Genomic DNA, 18,701 nt, shown 5'->3' with positions numbered 1-18,701 from the left:
GGGGGGAATGAATGTCTCATTGCCTGTTTCTTCACATCATTCCTATAAATTCCTCGATTGTACTTCACCCTACTATACTAGCCTGTAATTTTACACACATCAATTAAGGAGGAAGGCGCCCCGGCAGGCTTGGCCGAGCGAAGACAGACCCGCCGGCCGGCCGGCCTAGCTTCGTGTGCATGCGTGGCTTTATTTAGCGGGGCTCACATGCGAGCTTGAATGCAGCGGCTCTTGCAGGTCGGAGCCCCGCCCAGCTGCCCTTGAGAGGGACCTGGAAGCATCCCGCATGCACGCGACTCTTCTTGGAAAGTCTACGCCGCTGCGGGGCGCGTCTTTTCGGCGGTGCCGTGACGTCACTTGCCTTGCCCCGGGTGCTGACAACCCACGCTACGCCACTGCCATTGAATACTGGTAGTCCATGACTTATGACCATAGTTGGGACAAGAATTTTCATTGCTAAGCAAGATAGTTAAGTGAATCACTACAGTTGTTAAGGGAATCATGAGGATGTTAATAAATCCAACTTCTGCCATTGATTTTGCTTGTTGGAAGCCAACTGAGAAAGTCACAAATGATGATCACATGCCTACAGGATGTAGCAACCATCAAAAATATATGCTGGGTGCTAAGTGTCCAAATTTCAATCACATGCTGCAACAGTTATAAGAACGAGGACTGGTCATAAGTCACTTTTTTCAGTGTTTTTGTAACTTCAAACATTCGCTTAAAGAAGGGTTATAAGGCAAGGACTACGTATACAGTGGAATTACTTATAGTTTTAATTTAGGAAATAAATGAGTTATACAGAAAACTGCACAGGATGTTATTTTTATTTGTGAAGGTAAAAAAAAAATCTGAATCATTGAAATGTTTCCTCCCAGGAAAAAAAATGCTTTTATGTATGGTCTTTTAAATTATTCATTTTGATTTTTCTACCATCACAATCTACACAAGTATTGCAGTCTTGTCATCTACACCTTTCAAAATCTGTACACAAACCACTATTTTCAACAATTAAAAATTTGGCCATTTGATATGGAAACCTGCAACAAAGCAAGGTAACTCAATTCAATTCTGCTTTCATGTAATATTGGAACCACAGCTGTGCATAAAGCAAAAGTCAACATTTGAAAGGAATTTATTTTTCCCACTTGATAATTTCCAGAATTACAGCCTAGATGTCTCTCAGCACAATCCTTTAAATTCCATTAGTTCAAAGTTATCTAAAGAGTACAGAACACTGTTACAAGCAACTTAATGACAAGAAAGCTGATGTCAGTGGATAATTATAGTGTCATTGATGATTTTATGACATATTCACAGGCCCTTAGAGAGGGGTTTTCAGATTCCTAAAGTGTTGCTCATACTTTTAGCAAAAGAATGTAATTATATTTGAAAAGTGACAATCATTTTTAAGAAACTTGTTCTTTCTTCCCAAATCTTCAATATAAACATTTGTTAAGGTTAATAAGCATCCCTCCATCTTAAAACAGGTACACAAATGTTTTAATAAAGCAGAAAGCCCATAAATATTTTTTTCTTTTCAGTTTTGATCTATCAACCTACCTGCAACCATTATTGTGGTCACATATCAGTCATATTAAATTGAGAAAATATTATTCAGTGTCCTTTCTAACAAAAGGCTACTCAGAGTACATATTCATTTCCCTTACTTGAATTCAACACAAGTGATGTTTCTAAAGAGCCAGTTTGATGCAATGGTTAAAGACCTGGTTAGAAACAAGGAGTCTGTGAATTCTAGTCCTGCCTTAGCCATGAAAGCTGGCTGGCTGACTTTGGATCCATTACTCTCTTTAGACCATGAAATCTCAGTCAATTCCTGTCACCAACATATGGTTCAGCCTTTGGTTGATCTGAAAAAAGCAGACCCTTCATTTGTGGGAAAATGCTAGGAAGAAAAAAAAGTGCTGTACACATCCATTACACAATATATAAAATCCTGGACATATAAAAAATAAATCAAATCCTGATTAGAGACCTGCCAAGGAGGGACAGGCCATAAGCTCTACCTAGCCAATAGCCAGGTTTGGTACCATAAATGCTGTTTAGCCAGCCCATTTCAGCTTCTCATGATATATGTGGACCTCCTCTCAGAATTCCTTATCAATAATGGCCATATTGACAATTCTGAGAATTCAAGATCCACGTATTTAAAACTTTTCTAGCCTGGGAAAGTTTAATTTTAAGGAAAAGGTTTATTACAAGGGCCAACAATTGCTGAATCTTGTCTGGTTAGTGGTTTGCTGAAGTCTAAAATATTCTAGGCTTTACTTATGTTGCTGTCACCTATAGTTATATTTCCTGAACCAGCAGATATTAAGTTATACTTTACAGAACACTTTGCTTAGAAATGATTTGCAGTTGTCTAAAAGCTAGCAAAGCAGTTCCTTCACAAAAACATGGGGAAGTGTTTTATAATGAATGAAAACACTGCAGCACCTAGCTCAGAGGTTAGGACTTCTCCAGGGTTTCTTTCTCACATTGGTGTTTGCTAATCCTAATCCAAGCTGTCTGGGATTTCACAAACTTCCTTTGTATCTAAGCTTGCTCTGTCATTGAGCTATAACTGCCTTCTCTTAATGTCATGTAACAGTAACAAAACAGGATTGTCATTTTCATTTATAAAAGTTTTCTGAGTGCATAATGTCTTTTTCTGAATGCCATGGTTCCAACAGATGAAACTCTTCAAAGAACTTCGAGGCATTGTTTACCTTAAAGAATCTTTATTTGTGTAGCATAGCATTGGCACGTACATAGCAAAGCCAAAATGTGAATTCCCCGTCCCCTGAGCACATAGTATCAAGCACAATTCCCTCCTCTAATTAACAGTCATAAATCACATTCTCCAATTAGTTTGAAATGCAGACTTTCCCTCCTGTTCTCCAACCTGCCATTTCTTATCATCTCTTATTTCAAAAAACCCTGATTCTCACACTATTACAATATTGTTATGTCTAACTAACTCCCATATACATTCCTCCTCCTCCCCCTCAAGTATCATCTAATTCCAACTCTAATTCTAAGAGTAAAACATAAGAACGAAAATGGCCGCATCTCCATATGTTGTCAAAGCAAGAACATCCGATGTTAGCACCATTGACATCCGCCCCCCCCTTACAAAAAAGACCAATACTGTAATGTAAACAAAAGTGTATGTTAGGGACTGTCTCTCGGTTTGTTAGGGTGTTTCATATAGAACATTTTGATGAGTCTGTCAGCTTTCATATCGCTAGATTTCACCCAAGTGGCTTCAGACAGTGAGTATCCCTTCCATTGTACTAGGTACTGCAATTTCCCTTTAAAAATTCTAGACTCAAGAATATGCTTTACTTCATAGTGAGTCTTACCCACCACTATGAGGGGCCCAGGTGCCTTCATAGGGGAGGTCTTAAAGTGGAGCCCTGAAAAGATTTCACCAAGCTGCAATGGAAGACAGGGTGAACTCTCCCTAAAAGCCTAGGGAGTTTTAATTCTACATTGACAGGATTGATGATCTTTACAATGGGGAAAGGCCCCAAGAATTTCAGTCCTAATTTCTTGCTAGGTAATTTGAGGCATAAATATTTAGTCTACAGATAAACCTTTTCCCCAACTAGGAATGTTCTTTAAGGAGCCCTCTTTTTATCTGCCTGCTTTTTATAGGTCTCGGAAGTCTTTTTTAAAGCAGTTTTTGTGGCTCTCCAAACTTCTTCCCACCCCTTCACCCATTGATCAAGAGAAGCAGAGGGCACCTGAGGGTATTCAGGTATTGGGCTGAACTCTTTTCCTGTGGCTACTCTGAAAGGCGTGAAGCCAGTACTGCTGTGAATAAAGTTATTGTAAGCCACCTCTGCAAAAGGAGGAGGTCGGTCCAGTTTGTTTATTGGTAGGAAATGTAACATCTGAGATATTGCTCTACCATCTTGTTAGCAGATTCTGCGGTCCCATTAGTAGATGGGTGAAAAGCAGATGATAGACCTTGAGATGATCCAATTAATATAAGAAAGCTCCTCCAAAACCTAGCTGTGAACTGTACCCCTCTCCGAAATTATTTGTTTAAGGGTGCTGTACAGCCAGTAGATATGTTTCAAGAACAGTTTAGTCAGTCGTTGGGCAGATGGGAGTCCTTTGCAGGCGATGAAGTGAGCCTGCTTTGAAAACAGGTCTATCACAGTCCAGATGATCATATTTCCTCTACTTTCAGGTAAGTCTACTATAAAGTCCATAGCAATTTCTTCCCATGGTTGAGAAGGGTCTGCCACTACCTGCAGTAACCCAGGGGGTTTCCCTGGAATTCTTTTCATGGTGGCATATACAGTACAACTCCTGACGTAATTTTCCACATCCCGTTTTAACCCTGGCCACCAAAACTGCTGGCGGATGAGATGTAGAGTTTTAAAATATCCAAAGTGTCCAGCCTATTTTACGTCATGGCTGTGTTTGAGAGTGTTAAGACGGAGGGCTTCTGGCAAGTACAATTTCCCCCCTTTGTAAGCCAAGCCATCCCTGCATGTTAGGGAGGTTTGATTGTTCTTGAACTATTGATTGGTGAGGAACTCTTGTATTATTTACTTTGCCCCAGGGTCATCAGGATTAGGGGCCCTGCAAGGTGTGAGTTGAGCAGCTGTTTGTGGATTGGAGATAATTGCCTCGTTAACCTCTTCACATTGGCTTTTGTACTGGGGCAATCTGGATAGAGCAGGGGTCAGCAACCTGAAACAGTGAAAGAGCCACTTGGAACCGGTTCCCTCATAAAAGGAAAAACTGGGAGCCGCAAAAAATGTGTGTACATGCGCGCATGCGCAGAACAGGGTTTGACTTAAGAGTGGAGCCAAGGCGAGATATGCACCTGCCCTGCATATTTGAATTGATTGGTTGAACTTTTTTAGTCCCACTTTTTTTTGGGGGGGGACTGCACATGGCAGAGAACTGGGAGCTACAGGAGATGGCTGAAAGAGCCGCATGCGGCTCCAGAGCCACGGGTTGCAGACCTGTAGGATAGAGCATCAGTTGGAAAGTTTTCCCCTCCCGGTATGTACTTTACGGTGAAGTTGAAATGATTAAAGTACTGTGCCCATCGCACTTGCTTTGGGGAAAATTTGCGGGGAGTTCTCAGTGCCTCCAGATTTTTGTGATCTGTCTATACTTCAAAAGGCACCTTGCTCCCTTCTAGATAGTGTTTCCAGTTTAATAGAGCCCACCTGATTGTGAAAGCCTCCTTTCCCCAGATTGCCCACTTCCTTTTGCTGTCAGTAAATTTTTTCAAGGTGTAGGCGCAGGGTTGCAAGGCTCCACTTTGGTTCTTTTGCAGTAACAAAGCTCCGATGGCCACATTGCTAGCGTCGGCTTGAATTACAAAGGGGTCCCCTGGGCAGGGGTGCTTTAGGACCGGTTCAACAGCAAATAGTCTTTTTAAATTCTCAAAAGCAGTTTGACAGCTCATAATCCATGCTAGTGGTTGGCCCGGTCGTGGCTTCCCTCCTCCTTTGCCTGTTTTGAGTAGTTCTGTAAGGGGTAGGGCAATCTCAGCAAAGGAGGGGATGAATTGATGGTAGAAGTTGGCAAAATCTAGGAAGATCTGGAGCTGTTTGCAAGTCTTTGGGGGCTGCCATTCAATTACAGCTTTCACTTTGTCTGGGTCCATTTCAATGCCCTCGTTGGAAATTCTGTAGCTGTTCTGTACCAGCCTGCTACCGGCCCTGCAGAAAAGGCAGGGACAACCCCTTTTACAAGAAGGCAAGAGGCTGGAATTACGCCTGCCAAATTTATTACCACAAAAACAAATGGAACAAGACAAACCAAGAAACAGGAGCTTTAAGAAACATGAACTATCCAAGCGGTTGCCTTCAGCAAACCAGCCCTCCCACACATTCCCCTTATATAGAGTTCAGGGCATGGCTTCTCTCTGCCTCCTTCCGAGGAGCCCCATTGCCTTCCTCTGTTTACTCCTAATTGACTGTCTCCTGCGTCAGGCGTCCTTGAACAGGGCCAGCTGTGGGTCATCTTCATCCACACTGTCAGGCTCACACAGCTGGGTCTCTGTGGTGACCAAGTGGGAGGGGCCTGGCTGAGGGCTCTCATCAGCAAGCTCTTCAAACCCCTCAGCAAGGTCTTCAACACCCCCCTCCTCCTCTGAGTCGTCCGACCCAACTGCCGAACCCACAGGCTGACCCTGAATCACAACAGTAGCCAAGATAATCTAATCGGGTCTGGTGAGATTCACATTTTGACAGTTTGACATAAGGCTTGGCATTCAATAGTTTCTTTAACACTTCCCTCACCAGCTTTATATGATCAGTCATATTCGTGCTGTATATCAGGATGTCATCAAGATACACCAGAACCAATGAATATAAAAAGAAAAGGCAATATCGAAAAAGTTTAGAGGAAGAACATAAAAAATTAGAATTAGAACTACAAAAAACTCACAATGTAGAGATCTAAAACAACAGCTAGATTTAAATAAGCATAAATTGAATATTATAGAAAAGGGAGAAATGGCACAAAAAATAAAAAGTATTAGACAAAATTTTTTTGAACAGGCAAATAAACCCGGGAGATGTTTGGCCTATAAATTGAAAAAAGAAAAAGATAAAAGTTGGATTAGTAAATTATGTAATCAAGCAGGGGAGATGGTACATCAAAATGAAGGGAAAAAATGGGTGACGTATGAATTCTATAAAAATGTTTATAAAGAGGATGAAAAGATTACTGAGGAAAGAATATCACAATATCTTATGAAAGCAGACTTACCGAAGGTTCCAGAAGAATTTCAAAATATATTAAATAAAGATATAACAGTCCAGGAAATTATAGAAGCAATTAAAAAAAAGTAATAAAACACCTGGCCCTGATGGATTACCATAAGAAATATATAAAAACCTCCAAGAACTTTTGGCCCTATTGGACATATTTAATGAGGTACTAAACACAGCAAAAACCCCAAACTCATGGAAAGAAGCAATCATCTCACTAATTCCTAAAGAAAACTCTGATTTGACCTGCATTAAAAACTATAGGCCCATTTCTTTACTGAACATGGATTATAAGATATTCATGACTACAATGGCAGAAAGATTAAAAAAATATTTAGCTAAATTTATCCATACTGACCAAAACGGCTTCTTGCCTAAAAGACAAATTAGACATAATGTCAGGATCATACTAGACAGAATATGAATTACACAGTGAAAAACAAATGGCATTGATTTTTGTTGATGCTCAGAAAGCGTTTGATAATGTCAAATGGAATTTTATGTTGACTCAGTTTAAACAGGGGGAAATTTATAAACATGTTTAAAGCAATCTATTCCAAGCAAGAAGCAAAAGTAATCATAAATGGAGAATTAATAAATAGCATTCAAATACAAAAAGGCACGAGACAAGGCTGCCCACTATCTCCTGTATTATTTATTCTTTCTTTAGAAGCATTCACAAGAATAATCCAAAAAGATAAGATGATTAAAGGATTAGAAATCAGAAAAGAGACATTTAAATTACAGGCTTATGCAGACGATTTAGTTTTCATTTTGGAAGATCCCTTAGAATCTGGAACAAGATTATTACAGGTGCTGGAAAATTATGGAGATGTTGCGGGATTGAAGATTAATAAAGAAAAACTAAAATGTTAATTAAAATATGTCCAATTTACAAGAAACTGAGCTAGTAGAAAAAATTAATATCCAGACATCTAAAAGAGTAAGGTACTTGGGGATCCAACTGTCGGCAAGATGTATTACACTCAAAAGAGAAAATTATGACAAATTAATAGATCAAATTACAGCAGACTTAGACAGATGGAAAAACTTGCAGCTCTCCTTTATGGGGAGAATAGCGACAATCAAGATGAATTTACTTCCCAAATTACTCTTTTTATTCCAATGTGTACCAATTAAATTAGGTAAGGATTTTTTTTGAAAATTTAAACAGAATTACATCCAAATTTATCTGGCAAGGTAGAAAACCGAGAATTAAATTAAAATTATTACAGGATGCAAAGGAAAGAGGAGGGCTCGGCCTCCCGAATTGGGTAAAATATTATCAAGCAGCAATATTGGTATGGATAAAGGATTGGATACACATAAGGAACAGAAGACTACTAGCATTAGAAGGTCATGACATGCAAATAGGGTGGCATGCTATAATGTGGGATGGAAAATATAAGGCTCATCAGTACTTCCAGAATCATCATATTAGATGGGAACTAATAGACGTATGGATAAAAATAAAAAAAATATATATAGAAATCCCCAATTGGCTATCCATATTAGAGATATTCATGTACCCCAAATTCATAAATTTAGAAAGAGTAATCACATATAAAGATATCTTAGACCTGAAAACAAGAAAAAGACTATTAGAAGACGGTATAGAGTTGGAATGGTGGGCATACTTACAAATACAGTCACGATACAGAAAAGACAAAAAAGAACCAGGGATAAAATTAGAGCATACACAATTAGATAAAATCCTTCTAGGAACAGAAAACCAAATGATAAAAAAGATATATCAATATCTATTAGAACAAGATTTGTTAGAAGAACAGGTAAAAGAAACAGTGTTAACCTGGAGTAAAAATTTTGGTTACAGTATTGACCTAGATAATTGGCAATCACTATGGGATAGAAACAGGAGGTTAACGCTAGCCACCTCCTATAAAGAAAATCTGTACAAGATGTTTTATAGATGGCACATTCCCCCTACAAGGTTAGCAAAAATAGATTAAAAAATCTCACCGACGTGCTGGAAACACAGAAGGCTTCCAGGGACTATCACATGTGGTCGGAATGTTCAAAAGTGCAAAATTTTCGGCAGTGGATAAAAAATTGGTTGGAAGAAATATTACTACAAAAAATTGATTTAAAACCAGAAACCTTCTTATTAGGGATTATTAATGATAAACTCAGCAAAGCATCTTTCTACTTATTATTGCATATTTTAACTGCAGCAAGATTGGCATATGCCCAAAAATGGAAAAGAAAGGAAACCCCCACTGAAGAAGAAATAATAAATAAAATTTTATCCTGCGCCGAAATGGACAGGTTAACCCTATAGATTAAAAATAAAACTGAAACAGTATTATGAAATTTGGCAAAATTTATACGATTGGTTAATGAGGATAGCTGAGATGACTATTGTCTGATTAGTTGATAACGTAAGGACTTCTTATTAGCACCTATATCAGGACACAACTGAAAGATATGCAAATATAACGTTGATGACTGAAAGACAGTTTACCAAAAATTTTACAGATGTTATATGTACAGTTTGTTATACTCTGTCCTGTCATAGAATGTATTTTAAGTTTCTGTTTTTCTTTCTGTAACATAAGGTAATACTAATAGTAGTGTTGTAGCCAGGGAAGTTGAATCATGTCTACTTTTGTTTTTAAATGTACATTTAATAAAATTTTCTAAAAAGAAATACACCAAAACCCCTTTGTATAAATGATACTGTAGGACCTCATTAATCAACTGCATAAATACGGCTGGGGCCCCCTGTAGCCCAAATGGTATGACTTTGAACTGATATCACCTAGTAATATGCCTCTCTCAGGTCTAATTTAGTGAAGACACTCCCCTTAGCCAGGTGGGTTAGTAAGTCCTTTAGGAGGGGGAGGGGGTATTTATTTTCCACACTCACTGCTCCCACAGCAGACTTGGCCCGTGCAATGAATCCCCTCGCTAGGTTTTTGTCTACGTATTGCTGCATCTCCTTCATTTTGAGTGGGGACATACATACATTCTCGGTTGTGGGAGTTTGGCCCCCAGCAACAGTTTGATGGAGCAATTATTGGGTTGGTGAAGAGGCAGGGCATTGCATTCTTTCTCACTAAATGCCTCTGCTAGGTCCCAATACTCACTGGGGATGAGTGGCTCGCCTGGTGGCTGTGAGGCATCATGTGCGCTCGCTCATTGGGTGGGCTAAAGTTTCCTGTAACTTCTTTTAAATAAGTGGGGGGCTTGGGCCTTATAGGTAGTCTCACAGTTCTCATTCCTTTCTCCCACCAGATAAACCGCTTCCATTTGTCCAACCAGGCTAATCCTAGGATCACAGCATCAGTCATTTTTGGAGCCACCAGGAAGCGAATAAACTCCCAGTGCTCACCTATTTCTAGGTGTAGGGGCTCCGTTAATTGCGTGACTAAAGTCATTAGGGAGACATCGGCTTGCTCAAACCTCACAGGTTTGGAGAGGACTTTTGCTTGTATGCCCATTTTCATGGCAAATGGCAAGCTAATGATGCACCGGGAGCATCCAGAATCGACTAGCACTTTTAAATCTACCTGTGCCCCCGGCTTAGGGATTATGAGTTTGGCAGGTTGTGAGACAGGTGGGATGTGTTGACTCACCATTGGGTCATTATCTCCTTCATTGTCACTGTTGAAAGAGGGTAGAGAGGGGGCGGGTCCAGCCTGAATTCTGCATCCTCCTGTGGGGGGGATGTGACTCGGGCAACAGGTTCCTGTGTGTTCCAGATGGATTTTTCTCTCGTTCGCTGCTGGGCAGGTTTCTTTCTTGCTGCTGGTCCTGGTGCTGGTCTATTCTGCTGTTGGGGGTAGGGGACTAGGCAATTCGTTGCTCGATGTCCCTGCTGTCCCCATCGGAAGCACTTGATTGGCAGGCCAGCAGGTGGCTTGGGACAGCCACGGCAGTCGGAGATTTTTGGGGTGGTGGTTGCCGTTTGGGTTGCAAATGGCAACATGGGGAAGTGTTTTATAATGAATTAAAATATTTTATAATGAGTTAAAATGCTGCTGCACCAAGTTCAGAGGTTAGGACTTCTCCAGGGTTTCTTTCTGGTGTTTGCTAATCCTAATCTGGTGTTTGCTAATCCTAATCCAAGCTATCTGGGATTTCACAAACTTCCTTTGTATATAAACTTGCTCTATCATTGAGCTACAACTGCCTTCTCTTAATGTCATGTAACAGTAACAAAACAGGATTGTCATTTTCATTTATAAAAGTTTTCTGAGTGCATAATGTCTTTTTCTGAATGCCATGGTTCCAGCAGATGAAACTCTTCAAAGAACCTCGAGGCATTGTTTACCATAAAGAATCTTTATTTCTGTAGCATAGCATTGGCACATACATAGCAAAGCCAAAATGTGAATTCCCCGTCCCCTGAGCACATAGTATCAAGCACAATTCCCTCCTCTAATTAACAGTCATAAATCACATTTTTCCAATTAGTTTGAAATGCAGTTCAAACTGTTCTCCAACCGGCCATTTCTTATCATCTATTTCAAAAAACCTTGGTTCTCACACTATTACAATATTGTTATGTCTTACTAACTCCCATACACATTCCTCCTCCCACCCACCCCCCAGTATCATCTAATTCCAACTCTAACTCTAAGAGCAAAACATAAGAAGGAAAATGGCTGCATCTCCATATGTTGTCAAAGCAAGAAAATCCGATGTTAGCAGCGCTGACACTGAATATGTAAAACAAAAATAAAGACTGAAGCATATTCAAAGTGACTCTTGATTTAGAAGGCAAAAGCATACAGTACTTTCTTTTCTGATTGGAAGCCACCTTGATGTGCTAAGGAAAACTACACGGATGTGCACTGTAGTCTGTTAAAAATGGTGGTTAGTTCATATACAAGAGGAGAGAGGTTATCTGCTTGACAGAGTGCATGATTCAGAATGACCTTCTGAACAAATGCTTTGCACTACAACTGGAGACCTAAAATGTTATAGCTACATGCAGGAGGCATTGTCATTTACTAAACCATCATTGTTGGAATTGGCATATTACTGACAACCAGACTGCAAAGCTTCACAATCTGCTCCTATCTGGCATACCTCCCATACAGACTGCCTTCCCCACTAAGTTCTGCTTATCCTTTGCATTTTCTGTACGGTGGCACATGTTGGCTCCATTCAACAGTCACAGGATTAAGGATTATACCTCTGGTTCAAAACAAGGACACAAAGGAAGAGTAGTAACCACCAAAGTCAAGAGAAATTGTTCTGCTAACCCAAGATGTGTAACACACGAGAAAAGAGGGTTGGTTTCTGTTACTATATCCTTTCAGTTGAAAAGCCAACTATCCAACTTCAATAAATTGTTCCTAATTGTTCCAAGTCAGGACTTCTCATGAGCTCTTCCCCCAGAAATTTCTGATCTAGCCATAGACCAGTAAAGCATCAGTCACATGATTTAAACCTGCATCACCAAGAAGGTATCCTTCATATTAGTAAAGAGACCCATATTTGGAGCTGACAAAGTAGAAGACTTAAGGGCTTCTATGTTTCTCTTTGTAGTGTATATGGATGTACACTAATACCTGAACCTAAGAAATCTCTTCATACAGCAGCAATTGGGAAAGTCTAAAATCTAAGAGCAGATCTAGCCAGGTATTCTCCTAAGGCAGGGGTCCCCAACCCCTGGGCCCAGGCATGCCAGAAACACAAGCAAGCAAAGACCCATGCCCCTGGTCCGCAAAAAAGCCTCTCTCCACAGAACTGGTAGCTGGTGCCCAAAAGGTTGGGGGACATTGCCCTAAGGGAATAATTCCCTGTATTATCATTCTTGACTAGCTGGATTCAGCAGCAAGTTTTATCCACAGGCTGCCAAACTGCCTTTCAGCTACCCCCAGAAGCTCCTTCAGCCTTCACAAATACCTTTCCTGGGGAATTTCAAATGCAGGTAGTCCTAACTTAATGTCATGCTTTTGCGGGGAGGGGGGAGGGGGGAGGCTTGAAGAGATCTTTTTTCCAGTCATACAAAAGACATTCTTATCTTGTCTGCTTAAATAAACTCACATTACAGTCATAGATAGATAGATAGACAGACAGACAGACAGACAGACAGACAGACAGACAGATGTATATGTGTATATAGTGTTTTTAGTAAGATATAGATATCTTACTAAATTTAGAGAACATTGTGGGGGGACAGCCACAGGAATCTAATAACATTAACAGATTGTATTTATAAGGCACTTGCTTCAGAAGTCTGGCTTATCTCCTCCCTTCATTTTGTTGTTGTTGTTAGCTGCGAAGTCGTGTCCGACCCATCGCGACCCTATGGACAACATTCCTCCAGGCCTTCCTGTCCTCTACCATCTTCTGGAGTCCATTTAAGCTCACGCCTACTGCTTCAGTGACTCCATCCAGCCACCTCATTCTCTGTCGTCCCCTTCTTCTATTGCCCTCGATCTTCCCCAGCATTAGGCTCTTCTCCAGGGAGTCCTTCCTTCTCATTAGGTGGCCAAAGTACTTGAGTTTTAGCTTCAGGATCTGGCCTTCTAAAGAGCAGTCAGGATTGATCTCCTCTAGGACTGACCGGTTTGATCGCCTTGCAGTCCAAGGGACTCGCAGGAGTCTTCTCCAGCACCAATGTTCAAAGGCCTCAATTCTTTGGCGCTCAGCCTTTCTTATGGTCCAACTTTCACTACCATACATTGCAACTGGAAAGACCATAGCCTTGACTATACGCACTTTTGTTGACAGGGTGATGTCTCTGCTTTTTAGTGTGCTGTCTAGATTTGCCATGGCTTTCCTCCCCAGGAGCAAGCGTCTTTTAATTTCTTGGCTACAGTCCCCATCTGCAGTGATCTTGGAGCCCAGGAAAATAAAATCTGTCACTACCTCCATTTCTTCCCCATCTATTTGCCAGGAATTGAGAGGGCCAGATGCCATGATCTTGGTTTTCTTAATGTTAAGCTTCAACCCAAGTTTTGCACTCTCCTTCTTCACCTGCAACAAGAGGCTCTTTAGTTCTTCTTCACTTTCTGCCATTAGAGTGGTATCATCTGCGTATCTTAGGTTGTTGATATTTCTTCCGGCAATCTTAATTCCAACTTTTGATTCATCTAGCCCTGCCTTTCTCATGATGTGCTCTGCATATAAGTTAAATAGGCAGGGCGACAGTATACAGCCTTGCCGGACTCCTTTCCCAATTTTGAACCAATCAGTGGTTCCGTGTCCAGTTCTCACTGTTGCTTCTTGACCCGCATATAGGTTTCTCAAGAGACAAATAAGATGGTCTGGTACTCCCATCTCTTTAAGAACTTGCCACAGTTTGTTATGATCCACACAATCAAAGGCTTTAGCATAGTCAATGAAGCAGAAGTAGATGTTTTTCTGGAACTCCCTAGCTTTCTCCATGATCCAGCGTATGTTGGCAATTTGATCTCTAGTTCCTCTGCCTCTTCGAAATCCTGCCTGCACTTCTGGTAGTTCTCGATCCACATACTGCTGAAGTCTAGCTTGTAGGATTTTAAGCATGACTTTACTAGCATGAGAAATGAGTGCAATGGTGCGATAGTTTGAACATTCTTTGGCACTGCCTTTCTTAGGAATTGGAATGTAAACTGATCTTTTCCAATCCTGTGGCCACTGTTGAGTTTTCCAAATTTGCTGGCAAATTGAGTGTAGCACTTTTACTGCATTGTCTTTTAAGATTTTGAATAGCTCAGCTGGAATACTGTCACCTCCACTAGCTTTGTTGTTGCTCAGCTTTTCTAAGGCCCACTTCACTTCACATTCTAGGATGTCTGGCTCGAGGTCAGTGACCACCTCATTGTGATTATCAGGGACGTTAAGCTCATTCTTGTATAGTTCTTCTGTGTAATTTTGCCACCTCTTCTTAATCTCTTCTGCCTCTGTTAGGTCCCTGCCATTTTGGTCCTTTATCATGCCCATTTTTGCATTAAACGTTCCCTTCATTTCTCCAATTTTCTTGAAAAGATCTCTGGTCCTCCCTATTCTATTGTTTTCTTCTATTTCTTTGCACTGTTCATTTAAGAAGGCATTCTTATCTCTTCTAGCTATTCTCTGGAATTCTGCATTCAATTGGGTGTATCTTTCTTTTTCTCCCTTGCCTTTCGCTTCCCTCCTTTCCTCAGCTATTTGCAAAGCTTCCTCAGACAGCCATTTTGCTTTCTTGCATTTCTTTTTCTTTGGGATGGTTTTGGTTGCTACCTCTTGTACAATGTCACGAACCTCTGTCCATAGTTCTTCAGGCACTCTGTCTATCAGATCTAATTCCTTAAATCTATTTGTCACCTCTACTGTATATTCAACAGGGATATGATTTAATTCATACCTGACTGGCCTAGTGCTTTTCCCTACTTTCTTCAGTTTAAGCCTAAACTTTGCAAGGAGAAGCTCATGGTCTGAGCCACAGTCAGCTCCTGGTCTTGTTTTTACTGACTGTATAGAGCTTCTCCATCTTTGGCTGCAGAGCATATAGTCAATCTGATTTCTGTGTTGACCATCTGGTGATGTCCATGTGTAGAGCCGTCTCTTGGGTTGTTGGAAAAGAGTGTTTGCTATGACCATCGTATTCTCTTGACAGAATTCTATCAGCCTGTGCCCTGCTTCATTTTGCACTCCAAGGCCAAACTTGCCTGTTATTCCAGTTATCTTTTGGCTTCCTACTTTAGCATTCCAATCCCCCATGATGATAAGAACATCATTTTTTGGTGTTAGTTCTATAAGGTGCTGTAGTGCTTCATAGAACTGGTCAATTTCATCCTCTTCAGCACTGGTGGTTGGGGCATAGACTTGGACTACTGTGATATTGAATGGTTTGCCTTGGATTCGAACTGAGATCATTCTGTCATTTTGAGGATTGTATCCCAGTATTGCTTTTCCTACTCTTTTATTGACTATGAAGGCTACTCCATTTCTTCTGAAGGATTCTTGCCCACAGTAGTATACCTGATGGTCATCTGAATTAAATTCACCCATTCCTGTCCATTTTAGTTCGCTGATACCTAAGATGTCAATGTTCAGTCTTGTCATCTCTTGTTTGACCACGTCCAGTTTTCCTTGATTCATGGATCTTACATTCCAGGTTCCTATGGAGAAAAAATCTTTGCAGCATCGGACTTTCCTTTCACCACCAGACACATCCACAGCTGAGCGTCCTTTCGGCTTTGGCCCAGTCGCTTCATTCTTTCTGGCGCTACTAGTACTAGCCCTCTGCTCTTCCCCAGTAGCATATTGGACGCCTTCCGACCTGAGGGGCTCATCTTCCAGCGTCATATCGTTTTGCCTTTTGGTACTGTCCATAGGGTTTTCATGGCAAAGATACTGGAGTGGGTTGCCATTTCCTTCTCCAGTGGATCACGTTTTGTCAGAACTCTCTGCTATGACCTGTCCGTCTTGGGTGGCCCTGCACGGCATAGCTCATAGCTTCATTGAATTACACAAGCCCCTTCGCCACGACAAGGCAGTAATAGTATCTTTACCTTTTTTCATTCAAACCATGGATGATCCCTGGTAGAATGGTGGCAGGAAGGATAAGAATGGTGGCAGGAAGGATAAGGGATCATCCATGCTTTGAATGAAAAAGGACCCCTTATCCTTCCTGCCACCATTCTACCAGGGATCATTATCATCCCATTGTGACTCCCTGCCCTTAAAAACTTAATTTGAAGATTCTGAGCAAGAGAATGTTATATCTGCCACACACGCGGCATCAGTTTCTGCCCATTGCTCAGTCTCCCTTTCACGTTTTGACCAAGTATCTGGAAATAACTACCTCTCCCTGAGATGTTTTCAAAACTTTGCCTCAGCTCGCTCTGATCTCCACTGAATCCCTGTCCGATTCTTCTCCGGCGGCGCTTTTGGCAACCTTACCAGATGGCGATCCGGTGCTTCGGGTACCGCAGCCTGTCCAGACAGCCGAGAAAATGGGGCAGAGAACGGGCAGCGTTCCTGGCGAGGATGGCCAAGAAGACGGTGGGCTTCTGCAAGGCGGATTCCGGTAGGGGGGACGAGTTGGGCATCGCCGCCGCCGCTTCCTCCGGTGTGCTGGCGACACAGCCGTTCCCCTTCAGCCAGAGCGCGAAAGGAAAATGAAGCAGAAGTACGAGCAGCAGCGAGGTGGTGGCGGAGAAAGCCGGGATCGCAGCCATTTTTCGCGGGGATCCCAATTTCGGTCAGGGCTAGAGATGCGGACCGGCTGCTACGGCGATAGTAGAAGCAAAGCTCCGCAAAGACCTCCCGGCGTACCTGCAGGTCCGGTTGAACGGGAAAGAGAGAAGAGCGGACGGGAGAGCCGCTCCAGCGAAGACGCGCTTCTTCCCCCAACCTTCCTTTCTTTTAATTATTTGCTCGTGGAGGAGGAGACTGGGCTGGGGGAGTTCTGTCTTTGCCAAAGGCGGATTGGTGAGGGCGGCAAACCTGCAGCCAATCGTAAGCTCCTGTCTACTCTTGGCGCAAATCAAAACAAACAATGCGTGCTTTCTCATTCTTTCTTTCCTTTCTCTCCGCAGTCGCCCCAAGGTCCCGGGAATAATGCTAATCGGAGCCGACCAATAACAAGCAAGAAATGGACCATCCCAGGCATCTGGCTAGCAGATTTGTGCAATCGTTTCTCAGCCTGAATGCATACCATGGAAATCATGTGTGATCTGATTTCATAGGAAACTGAATCCCAGACAAATCTGGTTCCCAAGGTTTTCATTACTGAGTAGTACGCTGAGGGCATGGTAATGCTCACCTGGGAGTAATGCCATTCCACGATGAAGTCTACTTAGAGACTTACTTAACCATCCCTTTATTCATTGAAAGCGATTTCATTGACATTGGACTGAAGCAGAAATGGGCTACCGCCCAATTCAGGTATGTTAACAGAAAGCAACTGGATAGCATCTTCCTTTGCTTAATTGAAACAAGTGAATCAAGAATAGCAACCAAAGAAAAAAGGGTCTTTCCCTGAAATCCTCTAGAATAGATAATTAGATCAAAGAAAAAAAATCATTTGTATAATATAGCATGATGACTGGAGCAATATTAAACAAAAATCCATAAAATATACCACAGGAAGAGTAGGATGGGAATTCTACATCAGGACAATTTTAAATCAGTAACATCAGTATATGTTTAATATGAAGGTTTCTTTCTAACTAATATAGAAAGTTCAAACATTTACATAATATGATCTCTATTCCTTACCAGTTAAGACTAATGAGAACAAGTTCCAGAAAACTGTTGCATTTGGGGCAGTTCCCAATGTTACAGCAGCATAGCTAATGCAGATTTTATTATCTTACCCCTGCAATTCTTTTATCCTCAAATATCCAGTTTTATTGAAATTAGGTCCCACAGCAGTAAATTTTAGCACTGCTGTTAAGCCTGAGTTGTTTCCAAATAAATATAATTTAAAATACAGTACACATGGTTTAGCAAATAAACAGAGCTCATATAAAATCTTAAATCATGGTTCACTTAATCATGATATATTGACTAAGACACAGATGGCTTGATTTCCATGTGTTAAATCATAAAATCATGGCTTATACAAAATACCTATATCCACATTACATATTAAGCTAAAATTAATCATCCTATAGCTTGGCAAAATCCAGCCAGACTGTTAAGATACTGAGATTCAGATCACTAAATAGCTCAAATATAATATCTCCTGCAAGTAGCAGTGCATTTAAGTACACGAAGGACCCATTTTCCACCAAGTAGAATGTCATTTTATCAAATCTGTAAGATGCTATCTTTCTCAAATTATATTTTCAATTAATATTCTCTTGAAGCACAACAGCTTCTTCTCAGCATTGCCAATTGATAGGACTAATTTTAGGAAACACTTAAGAAGACTATACTTCTAAAATTTCATACTTGTAACACAAGATTGAAATAACTGAACACTCAGCTTCCATTCTTGTAAAAGCAGTAATGAAAGAGCTTGAACAGATGTTTTTTATTTATTACTTTTTTCCT

The 18,701-nt window shown here is 41.0% G+C and overlaps 1 protein-coding gene across 3 annotated transcripts in view; it reads right to left on the bottom strand.

Moving 5' to 3' along the window:
• The window catches only part of COLGALT2 (collagen beta(1-O)galactosyltransferase 2), a 100,205-nt gene extending 83,160 nt beyond the window's left edge, over window positions 1–17,045 (bottom strand). For 2 of the 3 annotated variants that reach the window (XM_083359085.1, XM_083359086.1), the window contains exon 1: window positions 16,602–17,045. In XM_083359085.1, coding sequence (XP_083215211.1) covers window positions 16,602–16,879 — 278 coding nt within the window. In that variant the 5' untranslated portion in view covers window positions 16,880–17,045. Of the gene's footprint in view, window positions 1–16,503 lie in introns of all 3 variants that reach the window. The other variant, XM_083359087.1, reaches the window with a different exon arrangement.
• Between the last annotated feature and the right edge of the window lie 1,656 nt (window positions 17,046–18,701).

Source organism: Vipera ursinii, assembly GCF_947247035.1.
Source record: "Vipera ursinii genome assembly, chromosome: 3".
NCBI classification, from domain to species: Eukaryota; Metazoa; Chordata; class Lepidosauria; order Squamata; family Viperidae; genus Vipera; species Vipera ursinii.
This window is presented reverse-complemented; position numbering and strand designations above follow the sequence as displayed.